General features: G+C 36.5%; 1 protein-coding gene across 13 annotated transcripts in view; it reads right to left on the bottom strand.

The window, feature by feature from the left end:
* Positions 1-3,498: 3,498 nt before the first annotated feature.
* Positions 3,499-14,072, bottom strand: part of c2cd5 (C2 calcium dependent domain containing 5) — a 53,801-nt gene continuing 43,227 nt past the window's right edge. For 5 of the 13 annotated variants that reach the window (XM_048168078.1, XM_048168077.1, XM_048168080.1 and 2 more), the window contains 13 exons: positions 13,880-14,044; positions 13,578-13,718; positions 13,400-13,463; positions 13,243-13,304; positions 11,700-11,798; positions 11,485-11,574; positions 11,219-11,306; positions 11,045-11,131; positions 10,522-10,557; positions 10,035-10,136; positions 5,457-5,755; positions 4,569-4,715; positions 3,499-4,478 (listed from right to left, as the gene is read on the bottom strand). In XM_048168078.1, the coding sequence (XP_048024035.1) occupies positions 4,353-4,478; positions 4,569-4,715; positions 5,457-5,755; positions 10,035-10,136; positions 10,522-10,557; positions 11,045-11,131; positions 11,219-11,306; positions 11,485-11,574; positions 11,700-11,798; positions 13,243-13,304; positions 13,400-13,463; positions 13,578-13,718; positions 13,880-14,044 (1,506 nt within the window). In that variant the 3' untranslated portion in view covers positions 3,499-4,352. The remainder of the gene's footprint in view (positions 4,479-4,568; positions 4,716-5,456; positions 5,756-10,034; positions 10,137-10,521; positions 10,558-11,044; positions 11,132-11,218; positions 11,307-11,484; positions 11,575-11,699; positions 11,799-13,242; positions 13,305-13,399; positions 13,464-13,577; positions 13,719-13,879; positions 14,045-14,072) is intronic. The other 8 variants (XM_048168088.1, XM_048168081.1, XM_048168089.1 and 5 more) reach the window with 4 other exon arrangements.

The raw sequence follows: 14,072 nt of genomic DNA, 5'->3' as shown, positions 1-14,072 counted from the left end.
ATGAATATTAACTACGTAACGCTCGCGGAAGTCAAATTGATTGGCTGACTGGTGTACGTTAGTAAGTTGGCGTGCTCTGCCTGGGTCAACGTTTGACCAACATGAATATGAATTACGCTCGTCCAGTAAAATTAGCCGATTGGCTGAAAGGCAGACGTTTTCATTCTTCATAAGTTGACTTTAAATTCTTAAAATGACATTTAATTATTTATTTTTTAAATTTATTATTTACCTAACTGGACTTACCTTTTTTGTTTGTTTGTTTTACAGTCTATGACTGGACGATACCGGAGGGTAAAAATCAAATCAACATGACCTAATTACTATTCACGAGCTAAGCCTTCGTCATAGTAGGATTCGGGAATTTCATCCATGGTCTTATTTATTTTTTGATTGTTTTATTTTTAGAAGTTTGGAGACTATATTTGAATACTGATGTACAAACGCCAATTTCGGGCGCAGCCGTCATTCAGTATTATTAGCGGATGAAGATTTAAAAAAGGATTTGGATGAATTATTCAGGCTTATTTGTGAACCGGTTCGACTGATTCACTGAAAAGACCTGAGTCAAAAAATACTTGTTCACAATCACTATGGCTTTTGGGCAAATTATTCCGTACTCAATCTAACCGTTACAATATCTTAGATCAGAAAATAACAAAAAATTATATTCAAAAATGTTTTATGACCCTATTATTCCCATATATTTTCATATTTTACTTCTATAAGAATATATATTCTTAAAATTGTTTCCAAATTCATCATCTTCTGGAACAACCTGGGGCCGATTGCATAAACCACTAAGACTAGTCTTACAAGTTAAGTCATAATTTTTTTTTTTAAGTCTTCATAACTTAGATTGGCCTAATTTGATACCAAAAAATAAGATTGACTGCCCTTTGACTAACTGCTAATGGGCCATACTAGGGGTTAGTTCACCCAAAAATGAAATTTCTGTAATTAATTACTCACCCTTGTGTCGTTCCACATCCGTAAGACCTTTCTTCATCTTCGGAAGACAAGTTAAGATCTTTCTGATAAAGTCTGAGAGGTTTCTGTCTCTCCATAGAGATCCAACGCAACTACCACTCCAAGGTCCAGAAAGGTAGGAATGACATCATTAAAGTACTCCATGTGACTCAAGTGGCTTAAACTCAGTTTTATGAAGTGAAGCGAGTGCTTTGTTTACGCAAAAAACATAATTTACCACTTTACTTACATAAATATTGATCTGCAACGCACGTTCACGAGAGCTTCGCGAGGCGTAATTTGCGGGTGGGACATGTCCCCACCACTTTTTGCCAGGGTCGATATTGTCCCCACCACTTTTTTTAACATCTCAAGGCACGGATGTATACTAATACAATGGAATGTGTTGTTTTTGAAATCATGCTGAGTGCTCGTTGCCGCTGTTATCAGTGGCGCAACAGTTTTCTCTTTGCGCTCGTGCACACTGCGCAGTCTTCACACGGACGAGCGCTTCAATCTATCGCTGTTGCGGCCGCAGACTCTATATGTTCCGGTGAAATCACAAACAAAATGCACAGAAATGTGTCCCTGCTTTTGATATACAATCACTGATGAACATCTTTGGTTTTAATGAGAAAAAAAAAAAATAAAAATAACACGAGGGCGGTTTATAACCCAGAACCTCTGGCACGCTGAACAAAAATTCTACCTCTCGTCCATCAGGACAACTTAATTTTAACAGCGGATCAAAGTATTTATTGGCCAATGTAAATACTTTTGAGACTAACAATATATTGTATTATACAGGTGCATCTCAATAAATTAGAATATCATGAAAAAGTAATTTAACTCAAAAAGAAAAACTAGATTCTAGATTTATTAGACAAAGTAAAATATTTCCAGAATTTTTTGTTTTCATTTTGATGATTACAGCTTGCTGCTCATCAAAATCAAAAAATCAGTATCTCAAATTATTAGAATATTTAATTTCAAGTTCTATTAAATTACCATTCTCAGGGTATAAATACTGGGTTTAGGTCAGTAATCCCAACAGCAGTCATGGGGAAGTCTGCTGACTTGACAGTTGTCCAGAAGACGATCATCAAGACCCTCTACAATGAGAGTAAGCCATAGAGGGTCATTACTGAAAGAGCTGGCTGTTCGCAGAGTGCTGTGCCAAAGCATATTCATGGAAAGTTGACTGGAAGGAAAAAGTGTGGTAGGAAAAGGTGTACAAGTGAAAGAAATGGCCGCAGGATTGAGAAGATTGTCAGGTGAAGCCGATTTAAGAACTTAGGAGAGCTTCAAAAGGAGTGGACTGAAGCTGGAGTCAGTGCATCAAGAGCCACCACACACAGACGTCTTCAGGAAATGGGCTACAACTGTCACATTCCACGTACCAAGCCACTTCTGAACCAAAGACAACATCAGAAGAGTCTTATCTGGGCTAAGGAGAAAAAGAACTGGACTGTTGCTCAGGGGTCCAAAGTCCTCTTTTCAGATGAAAGTAAATTTTCCATTTCATTTGGAAATCAAGGTCCCAGAGTCTGGAGGAAGAGAGGAGAGGCACAGAAACCATGTTGCTTGAAGTCTAGTGTAAAGTTTCCACAGTCAGTGATGATTTGGGCTGCATGTCATCTGCTGGTGTTGGTCCACTGTGTTTTCTGAAGTCCACAGTCAACGCAGCCATCTACCAGGACATTATAGAGCACTTCAGGCTTCCTTCTGCTGACAAGCTTTATGGAGATGCAGATTTCATTTTCCAGCAGGACCTGTCACCTGCCCACACTGCCAAAGGTACCAAAAGCTGGTTCAATGACCATTGTGTTACTGTGCTTGATTGGCCAGCAAACTCGCCTGACCTGAACCCCATAGAGAATCTATGGAGTATTGTCAAGAGGAAGATGAGAGACACCAGACCCAACAATGGAGATGACCTGAAGGCCGCTATCAAAGCAACCTGGGCTTCCATTACACCTGAGCAGTGCCACAGGCTGATTGCCTCCAAGCCACGCCACACTGATGCAGTAATTCATGCAAAAGGAGGCCCAACCAAGTATTGAGTTCATAGAAATGAACATACTTTTCAGAGGCTTGACATTTCTGTTTAAAATATCCTTTTTTTTATTGATCTTATGAAGTATTCTAATTTATTGAGATTGGAGGGATTTTGTTAAATGTGAGCCAAAATCATCACAATTAAAAGAACCAAAGACTTAAAGTACTTCAGTCTGTGTGCACTGAATTTATTTAATACACGAGTTACACAATTTGAGTTGAATTACTGAAATGAACTTTTCCACGACATTCTAATTTATTGAGATGCACCTGTAGTAGATGTAAGGAGGAAACTATCATATTAAACATGAGGTCTATGTCAATAAATTTTGTGCATTTATTATTGTAATGATACAATTACAATTTACAATACACGCCCTCAACACACACATTCCTGTCCCACCCACAAAGTTATGCCACTGTTTCTTACTCATTAAACAACAGGGAAGAAATCAACAAGGACAGAACACATCAGAGCCATAATAGTTTTATTCAATTATATCTTATTAATGTACAATTTTGATTTGTCCTCAGGCAAACACATATACAAAATAATAGCAATAAAAGTCAGTCATCACAGGAGCAGAGCATCCCACCTCATATCCAGACCAGTCATCTGTACATTCAAGTGTCAGTCTACAGTGAGCACACTTCTGCCCTGAAATATCTCTTTCTCTTAATGATTAACTGGCATTGCACATGCAAGAGAACTGGACCGGCCTCAAAGAAGTCAGATCCAAACATTTTGATTTAAAAAAAGCATACATTGTGGCACATGAAAGCAAACAACTTTTCCAGCATTTGACATGATTTTAAAGAGATCAGTAGGACATGACAGGAAGTGCCTAATTTGAAACCAGTTTTTAAAATCCTGAACTGCATGTCGGTGTGAGTGCATCAGTAGTTTATTCCTTTATTTAAATATAAAACATGGCCATTTGGAGTCGTTGACACGTTTACACACTCTTTGAGAACACAAACGCATTTTACAGATCTTTTGGATTTTGTAGCTGCCTTCGCCACATATGGACAAAATGGAATGTGAACAACAATGGACAACACATAGAAACATGGCAGACGACCTTTCTGAAAGGCTTCTGAAGGAGGGATTTTAAAACATTATTCCGAAATAAAAAAATATTGGCCATTTACAGGGGCTAAAATATAATACACGGGAGAACTAACCAATCACGTCATGTAATGCGTGTCTAGATTTTAACTTCTTGTTAGAGATTTGGTTGGTAGTTGTAGCGTGACATCTCTTCAAATGGCATTGTTCATGTTGAGACTCATTTACTTGAGTTTGTCGATGTGTGTATGTGGGTTCACGTTCCTTCCCCACCGTTGGAGGTCTGTGTGGTGGTTGACTGTGGCTGTACCGAAGCCGCCTCGAGTTCAGATTCTCGAACAAAGATAACAGCATCCCCGCTGACGTTGATTAGGCACTGCGCCTGTAAAGTACGTGCAACACCAGCATAAATTAACAAACGTGATTGGTTGAGTGTGCACGAGTCTGTGTGTGTGACCGTGTATGTATTAACCTGGTTCTTGTTAGGGTTCTCCATAAACACACACTCCTTCATGCTGTAGGAGACGACAGCATTCCCTCCAAGAGCAGCGACGTGGGCGCGAACCATCGCAAATACTTCAGCTATGAACGTATGCAGAAACCCACTCACACCTCCCTCCTAAAAAACATTAATAATAATGATGATAACCATAATAATAATAATGATAATAATAATGAAATATATACAACAGTAAAAAAACTACATATTTGTTTATAAAAATATAAATTACTATTAATGTGAATATTTTAACATTTAATTTAATGTTATCTTACAAAATATTTAATATTATTATTACATGCATATTTATTATTTTGATAACACTACATTATTAATACTATTAAGTTTTTATAATGCTAATAATAAAACAATATACAACAATAAATAATATCAATTATATTTTCATGACTATTAATGTTAATAACTGTAATTTAATTATATTAATATTATCAAAAATATTTATTTTTATCTTTATTTATAAGATGTATAATATTAATTGTGTAATATTACAATTACTATAATAATAATAATATATAAAATAATATGAAATTAACAATATTGTAACAATAATTACTATTAATGTTAATCACTGTAATTAATTTTAAAGGCATTAATATAAAATATTTCATATTAATAATATTTATTATTGTAATTATTTTAAAATGTTATATCAAATTAATTAAATATAAATATATATCAAAATATTAATATGTATTAAATAAATTTTAAAAGCATTAATATTATACTAAATATTTAATATACTTTTTAATTAACAATAAAAGTAATACAAGTAATAATAATCATCATAAGCACATTTCTTAATACATGTGAAGTGGGTAGTAAAAAGAATGAGACTGCTACCTCTTTCAGTGAGGTGGTCTCTCTAATGAAGAACATGTTGATGATGCCGAGGTATTTTATGATCTTTGCACCAGGAATGAACGAGAGCGGGGTCATTTTGACCACTGCGACAGAACTGCCCGAGTAGGAGCGATTTGACCGAAGAGAACGAGAGCGACCCTCGGGCAACGGGCTGGCCTTCTCCATAGATGATGCTGTTGAGAGTAAAAGAGCGAGAGAGAAAGAGGGTAGAGAGAAAGAGAAGAGAGAAAAGAAAGAGGGGGGTGGGAAGATACCAGACATGGCCTTCAGAGGACGCTCTACAAGACCAACGGATGTGACGAGACAAACAGTGTGACCGTGGAAAAAAGACATGTGTATTTGTGTGTTGCAGATCAGCGGCGTGTGATCAAAGCAAAGCAAAGCACCATGCAAATAAACACCATGCAAATACAGAGAGACAGAGAAGGAGAGAAAGAATGAATGCACGCATGTTGAATCTGCCTTGATAAATCAGAGGATGATAAGCTTTGAGAAGGGAGGACACTTTTTCCCATCAAGAGTGTGAAAGAGCTTAAAATCTCAAAGCTGTAAAACATCATACATGGGGCTGCATCACAACTGTTACACAGAGCGCTAATGTGCATGCAGCTCCAAAACATCGCTCAAACTATCGGTCAGTGGACTCAATTAGGGCTGGGCGATATATTGAATATTCATGCGCTTACTTGGACAGAATTGTTTCAATAGCATCTCTGATTTGAACATTAGAGTTAAATTTGTTCCATTCATTTATGTGAATCAGATCAAACTGCCCTTTACAAACAACTTTAAAATTTAAAATTCTAACTCAATGATTTGATTAAAAAAAAAAAAAAAAATCTCCATTTATCAGTTGTTCATGACTTCTCCAGTTGTTTGGATCATTTCGAGTGGACAAGGATTTTAAGTATTTTATAAAAATCACATTTACAAAGAGTAACTTTAAAAAAAAAAAAAAAAAAATTTTTTTTTATATTAAAGTCTGTGTAAAGTCAATTCTGAGAATTGTTTCTAAACCGATTATAAATGTTACAAGTGTATTGCTGAAACATTACAAAGACTGAACTATGCAGTACTGAATTGTGGAGTTAAACAGTTTTTCACCAATTCTGTGTTCGGGATTTTTTGGGGGCTCGATGATGCACTGGAGCCATGAGTATGGCCCCGCCCTTAACACTACAATAATAACTACAGCATATTTGCATCAGTGTCTCGCCCGCTCAATTGCGAGTTACTGTTAATACCGTTGGTTACTACAGCCTACATTTTGCCAACTAGCTATGCCTTCGTCACGCAAATGCATATTATCTGGTTGCGATAATTTACAAAACAGCTCAGTCTCCTTATTTATATTTAAATCTCCCATCTCGGCCTTCATCCTCCTGCCCTGGCGCCGACAACCAATGATATGGGGCCAGACTGACAATCTCCCATCCTGGCCTTCATCCCCCTTTCTCCCGGCACCGACATCTGGTGCCACAGTCGGCAGAAAAAGCCCACCGATGAGAGTAAGTTGCATTGTGTGCTTGTGTTATAATTAGTAGGTAGTCCATAGTAACTCTACTAAATTTTGCAACCCTCTAATGTGATTCTTTTGTTTATATGCATCAGTATGTTTGACTCATTAGACAAGTAAGTTGAGAGAGACGGCATCTTTCTCGCGAGTGGGTGTGGTTTCAGTGCCGACAGCGGACACGCCCCCAGCGTTTGAGAACAGAGAATAAAGCAAGATTTTGATTACTTATTTCATTTACTTGGCTTTTTTTTTTTAATCATTCTAATTTGGCTGGGTGGTTAATAACACATTTGTTTCTGTGGTGTGACAAACTCAGAACACATTTTAATATTGCTTTACACAGACTTTAAGACTTTAATAACATCTTTGACTTTTTTTCAGACCACAAAATCACACCTCTGAATTTATATTTCCAGGATTACCAGGGCTGTGAGATTCCTGTTATAACAGTCTATAAAATTAAACATGATTCTTCATCATATTTGTGATCATGTAGTAAAAAACATGTGGAAAACATACAGTGCTCAGCGTAAATGAGTACACCCCCTTTGAAAAGTAACATTTAAAACAATATCTCAATGAACACAAAAACAATTTCCAAAATGTTGACAAGACTAAGTTTTATATAACATTTTTTTAACTTATAACATGAAAGTAAGGTTAATAATCTAACTCAGAGAACAACATTTTCAGTTTTACTCAAATTAGGGTGATGCAAAAATGAGTACACCCCACTGAAAGTCTCTGGACCAAAGCTAAATTTTAGACAACAAATGTCTAATTTAACAAGAGTTCAACCACAGGTGAGTCTAATTATTAATTACACAGGTGTCCAGCTGACAGTTGACTATAAAAGGGTGTTAAAACCCCTTCCCCATTTTATGCTGTCAGCAATGGCACCACATGGAAGAGAAATGTCACAAGACCTGAGAAAGAAAATAATTTCTTTACATCAGAAAGGTCAAGGCTACAAGATCATCAGCAAAGCTTTACTTATCAGTCAGAATACTGTAGCAAAAGTGGTACAAAAATTTTAAAAATATGGAACTGCAACCATCTCACGGAGACGTCCACGGAAGTTAACACCTCAAAAGGAGCGTCTTCTGATGAGAAGGGTTGAAATTCGGCATGCAAGTTCACTGCAGTTATCTAAAGAAGTAGAAAGCCAAACTGGGGTGACTATTTCCCGTGACACAATACAGCGTACACTGCAGAGGAACGGCATGCATGGGTGTCGTCCACGAAAGAGGACTTTCCTAAAGCCCAGGCACAAAAAAGCCTGCCTAGAGTTTGCCAGGGCCCATGCTGACAAAGATGAAGACTACTGGGACTCTATACTCTGAAGTGATGAGACCAAGATAAATGTTTTTGGAACTGATGGCTTCAAAACTGTATGGCTTCACAAAAGTGAGGAATACAAAGAAAAATGCATGGTGCCTACAGTGAAACATGGTGGTGGCAGTGTCCTTATGTGGGGCTGCATGAGTGCTGCTGGTGTCGGGGAGCTGTATTTCATTGATGGCATCATGAATTCACAGATGTACTGCTCTATACTGAAAGAGAAGATGCTACCATCACTCCATGTCCTTGGTCGTCGTGCACTTTTCCAACATGACAATGATCCTAAACACACATCTAAGGCCACTGTTGGATTTCTGAAGAAGAACTGGGTGAAAGTGAAGTGAAGAATGGAAAAAGATTGATGCTGCAAAATGTCGCCAACTTGTTCATGCCATGCCTTGAAGACTTGGTGCTGTTATTAAAAATCATGGAAGCCATACAAAGTACTAGATGTAGTAGTTTTTATTGTGGGGTGTACTCAATTTTGCATCACCCTAATTTGAGTAAAACTGAAAATTTTGTACTCTAAGTTATATTATTAACCTTACTTTCATGTTATAAGGTAAACAGATGTTATATTAAACTTAGTCTTGTCAACAATTTGGAAATTGTTTTTGTGTTCATTGAGATAAATGTTACTTTTCAAAGGGGGTGTAATAATTTACACTGAGCACTGTACCTTGATTATTTTACACTAAATGTGTTTTTACATTAACCATTTTGAATCTTCAGTAGCTGTTGAGTTGCCATTTCAGAGCAGCTACATAAATATCAAGATATTATATATCATCTGAAAAACAGATTTTTTTAGTTATAACACCCAACCCTAAACTGTACAACCTTTAAAGCCAAACTTATAATGCATTTATGCATCATATGCAACAGAGGCAGCCTGTGATGTGCCTTTATTCATACTTGTCTCATCAGCCAGCTCAAATATGAAAACACTGTGGCACAACTGAAAGAATGATGATCTTCATCACAGGTTTCTCACTAGGACTCAACCTCAACTTTCACACTCTGTCAGTCAAGTTCGGATAAGATCGGATTGGCATATGGCAGCAAGACTTGTCCTCTTTTGGATGCAGGACATGGAAGTATATGTGTGTAAGGATGCCTGTATAGACTGTAGTCAGAGTAGATGCCATTTTAAATTAAAAAAAAAATATATAAATTAGATTTTTAAAAATGTGGCTTTGGATCAATATATCATCGGTGTACAGCGTAATTTGTGTTCCGAAGATGAGCGAAAGTCTTACGGATGTGGAACGACACCAGGGTGAGCAATAAATGAAAGAATTTTCATTTTTGGATGAACTATCCCTTTAATGCATGCATTTGTGCTAACTTAAAACAGGATCAAAACACTAATGTATTTTAATGACAAAAGTTCAAATAAGAGAGCAAGTGACAAATATCGGTATCGGAATTGGCCAATGGTTGTTTGATAAAATTGGTATCGGCGAAAAAAAATATCATATCGGCGCATCCCTAATATATACATTTCTTGCACAATAAGACTACAAGTAAATGTTTATGCAAATTGTATTAACATAGTATATAAAGTAAACTGGTCCCATTTTGATTTAATCTTGAAGTTAAAGATCCCTTTAAATATGCAGATCTACTCTGACTAGGGTCTATGTGAGTTTGTGTATGTGTGTCTGTGTATGTAAGCGAGTTTGCGTGAGTACTCCTACTTGTTTTAACTGATCCGCGTCTTATGGTGTGAGCTTTCAGTCTAAGCTGCTCTATCCAGGAGCTGCATCTGTCTGCAAAGGAACTGTAATCAACTGAGGGGGCTGGACACACACACATACACACACACACACACACACACACACACACACACACACACACACACACACACACAGACAAATATAGACAAACATTCAGACACAAACACAGAAAGACACATAAACACACACACACACACACACAAATACGTGCACAAGCGGGCACAAATCCCGCGGACACATACATACAATGACACAACAGAGGGACAAAGAGAAGAGGAAACAAGACACAGAAAGAAAGAAAGAAAAAAAAGAAAAAAGGGGTAAAATGGATGATGCTGGGGTGTGTGCTGCAGCACTTCAAACTGTCACACACAAAAGGAGCAGAAATGAAAAGAAAAAAAAACACCCTGCTGCCTCCAGATCTCCAAGCAACACATCAGGTACTGACCTTTGGCCGACGGATGGCTGCCAATCTCTGATAGACCTGTGACAGAGGAAACCAATGCAATTTTGAAAGGATTGAAAAGATTTACCTTATTTTTTAAATACAATTTCAATGTAGAATGTCAACACCAGGGCTCAACAATATTAATAATAATTTTTGCAATAATTAATCAAATTCATCAAATCAGAAATCATTCTAAGCCTTGGTGAGCATTAGAGGCTCCTTTCAAAAAGTAAAAAAAAAATCTTAAACAATATTAAACAATAAAATATATATTTTATTGTTTAATATGATTGTTTTGTTTTGTATCTGTATGTGTCATACAAAAAAGAATATATTTTTTCAATGTCAGAATAAAAATATTTAATACTTTTTAAATAAATAAACAAGCAAATAAAGAGTCTCCAGCATCCCTGTGACCATACAGAGGACAAGCGGTTTGGATGGATTGATTGTGGCAAACATTTAAAGAGCTGTAAAGAACTGAATGGGTCATCGGGTGAAGTTTGGATTCACTAGGGTTTACCTTTCGGGGAGCTAAGAGGGTTGGAAGAAGACGTTTCAGCATTGAGCTCCAGGTTGAACTGAAGCTGCTCATCATTTTCTGTTATTGCTGCAAATGACATTCAACAGGAGACCATGACGATCAGCTTTTCAGAGAGGTGCTTCCTACGTGAAGGTACATAGAGCACATGCTTACCCTTTATTAGTGTCTTGTCCCCACTTTGTTTGCCATTCTCCAGAGTCTGCTCTTTGTCAAAGCTCATTGCCACAGCTGTCACCGCCACCTGTCAGATTACATGGGACAGAGGTAAAAGGATAAGAATGAAACCCAAGAGGATAAACAGATCTTGAGGGTTCCATTATTACTTTCTTTTTTGTTTCACAACAGTAACAAGACTGCAAACTGGAAGTTTAATATGTTTATATTTAACAAAAAAGTAATAAGGTCAGGTGTGTTCTCACCTGGATGAGCTCATCTTCAGGTATGGCCACGGTGAAGTTCAGGTGACAAAGACAGCAAGGGACCATCGACCGCAGTTTGAAGTACAAACTCTACAGAGTACACATATATTCCAGTTATATCCAAGCACGCTTAAATAATTTAACTTGGTTTAGCTGGTCTACCATCTCTAGAGATAAATAAGATATAGGAAATATAAGGAAAAAAATGTATTCACCTTAAGCAGGTTCTCACAGAGGTCACTGAAAATCTTATTCAGTCCCTGATTGGTCAAGTTGACGTTGTTAAGGCGAAAGACCCTCACAGAGGTAAACATCTGAAAGCACACAAAAATATGTTTGATTCTACACCAAACATTGAAAACTCTGAAGAAACAACCTCAGATGTACATTACAAACAAATATAATATTGCAAACATTACATATAGACAATGAATCTGTTTTTCTGGAGTGAACATATCTCAAATTAGCTTCAATTATTAATTATCTGCAAATTTTAGGACAACAGTAATGGTCTTCATGGACCCTTTTCACATTTCCAGGGTTCTCAGAAGTGGAAGTCGTCATAGCTAGGTAAGCTTCTACAGCGGTGAACGGAAACGACAACAAACACAATTTTTGCTTTCCCATTTGCTTCAATAGCAAAAGAAAAAAATCCATGATAGTGTTTCTATAAATTTCCAAAAGAGAAAAAAGTTTTGAGAGATTAGGCTGCTTGATTATGGCAAAAATCATTTCATGATTATTTTGGTCAATATTGAAATCACGATTATTTAACACAATTATTGGTGGGTGATATGACCAAAGTCTTATTTCATGATATGAGAATTTTAAATGGCAGTGAAATTTCACAATTATTCATGCTTCAGCAAAAACTAATACTAGGTTAATTAATGCAAGTAAAAAGTCCTCAAAACAGCTACAGAGGACAAGTAGACAATCAACAATAAAATAAGAAAAAAAAAACTAAACTAAAAAAAACTAATACCCAAAATTGAATAAAGTAATAAAATGTCAAATAACTCATGTATACATTAAATATAGACTAATTCTTATTTAAAACTAAAAAAGTTATTCATTCAAGAGCAGTGAGTGATTTTATCTTTGTCTTTTTTGTTAGATTAACAATGACTGCAGCAGACATTGATGTTGGTTGCTGTCCCTTTAAGAGCTGCACAGACCCAATATAGGCCTACTGTTACTGCGCACTTTCTCGATGTTCATTTAAAACATAACCGACTGCGTTTACGAGGATACTTACCAAAAAGGCATTTCGATTTATTTGTGTGTAGACTATTTGACCGTTTAGGCGCCAAAATGTGTTGGTCAGAGGTGAGAAAAATGTCAATTTTGTTATCACTCCCTCAGTCGTTCTATTAGAAACACAAACTATAGTGTTATAAATGTATATGTTATAAATATATATATATATATATATATATATATATATATATATATATATATATATATATATATATATAAACTAAATTTATTTGCAAGATTTATGATGTTAATAACTGTGGAAATGCATCATCACAGTCTGTGAAAAGGGTCCATTGTTAATAAATATAAATATTGCTCAAAAAAATCCTTTGATATCTGTGCTGTGGTTTGAAATGGCTCTTGCACTCATCCTGTCTTTATTAAAATATTGTTGGCTTCTGTTGAGTCAATAAGTGGCACATCAAGAAATATTGTGTGTTGTAAACATTCTATCTGCAATATTCAGGAAATGGACAGGTTCACTATGGTGACCGATACCTGTATAGCTGAAGTCCAGTTCTGAATCCCAGGCATGATTTCAGTGTTGCAGCTGTAGAATCCTGAACAGAAGACAATGTACAAAACACATATCTGAATATATATAGTCCAGTAAACACATCATAGAGTCCAACAATGGTCTAGTAGAGGTTTGTACCTGCTGGGGTGGGAGAATCAATCAGAAGTGCATGAATATCTTCCACAGCGTCAGTGTCATCAATCTAGAAGAGCATTAAAACATCAGATCTTTCATTTCGAAAAAAAGTCTAGTATCTCCAAGTTTATCCTTCCATCTATCCATCAAAGCATTAACCTCTAATACAAAGCCTGTTTACCTCCAACACAAAGGCATCCTTCTTCCCATGGGACAGGTCTAGTTCTGACACCTCATCTGAGCTCTCTGAGTGAGAACGAAAGAGACGGGACCTCTGACGGGGTTCAGGAATTGGCGAACCAATGATCTCTTCGACAACTTCCTATGATGGAAAAAAAAGAGAAAATGTTTAGCTGTGGTTTAAAAAGAAGAACGGGTGGATACAAAGAAAATAATATAAAATAATATAAAAAACATTAATATAAAATAATTTAAGATGTAAATTGTACCTCACAATGTGCCTTGATATGTATGTGTACTTACAGGTGGGTTGATTTCATACAGTTCTTTATTTTTAGCAATGGTGTCATTGATTTTCTTCTGCATATTGGAGATGTGCTGTTCGTATGTGATGTCACTGGGAGTTTTTCCCAATATCTGGATTCCTCCTGGACTGGGTAATGCTGTCAGATAGACTCCTGTTGCAGACTGGAAGCACCAAACAACAGCTATTAGC

Source organism: Megalobrama amblycephala, linkage group LG19 (assembly GCF_018812025.1).
Source record: "Megalobrama amblycephala isolate DHTTF-2021 linkage group LG19, ASM1881202v1, whole genome shotgun sequence".
NCBI lineage: Eukaryota > Metazoa > Chordata > Actinopteri > Cypriniformes > Xenocyprididae > Megalobrama > Megalobrama amblycephala.
This window is presented reverse-complemented; position numbering and strand designations above follow the sequence as displayed.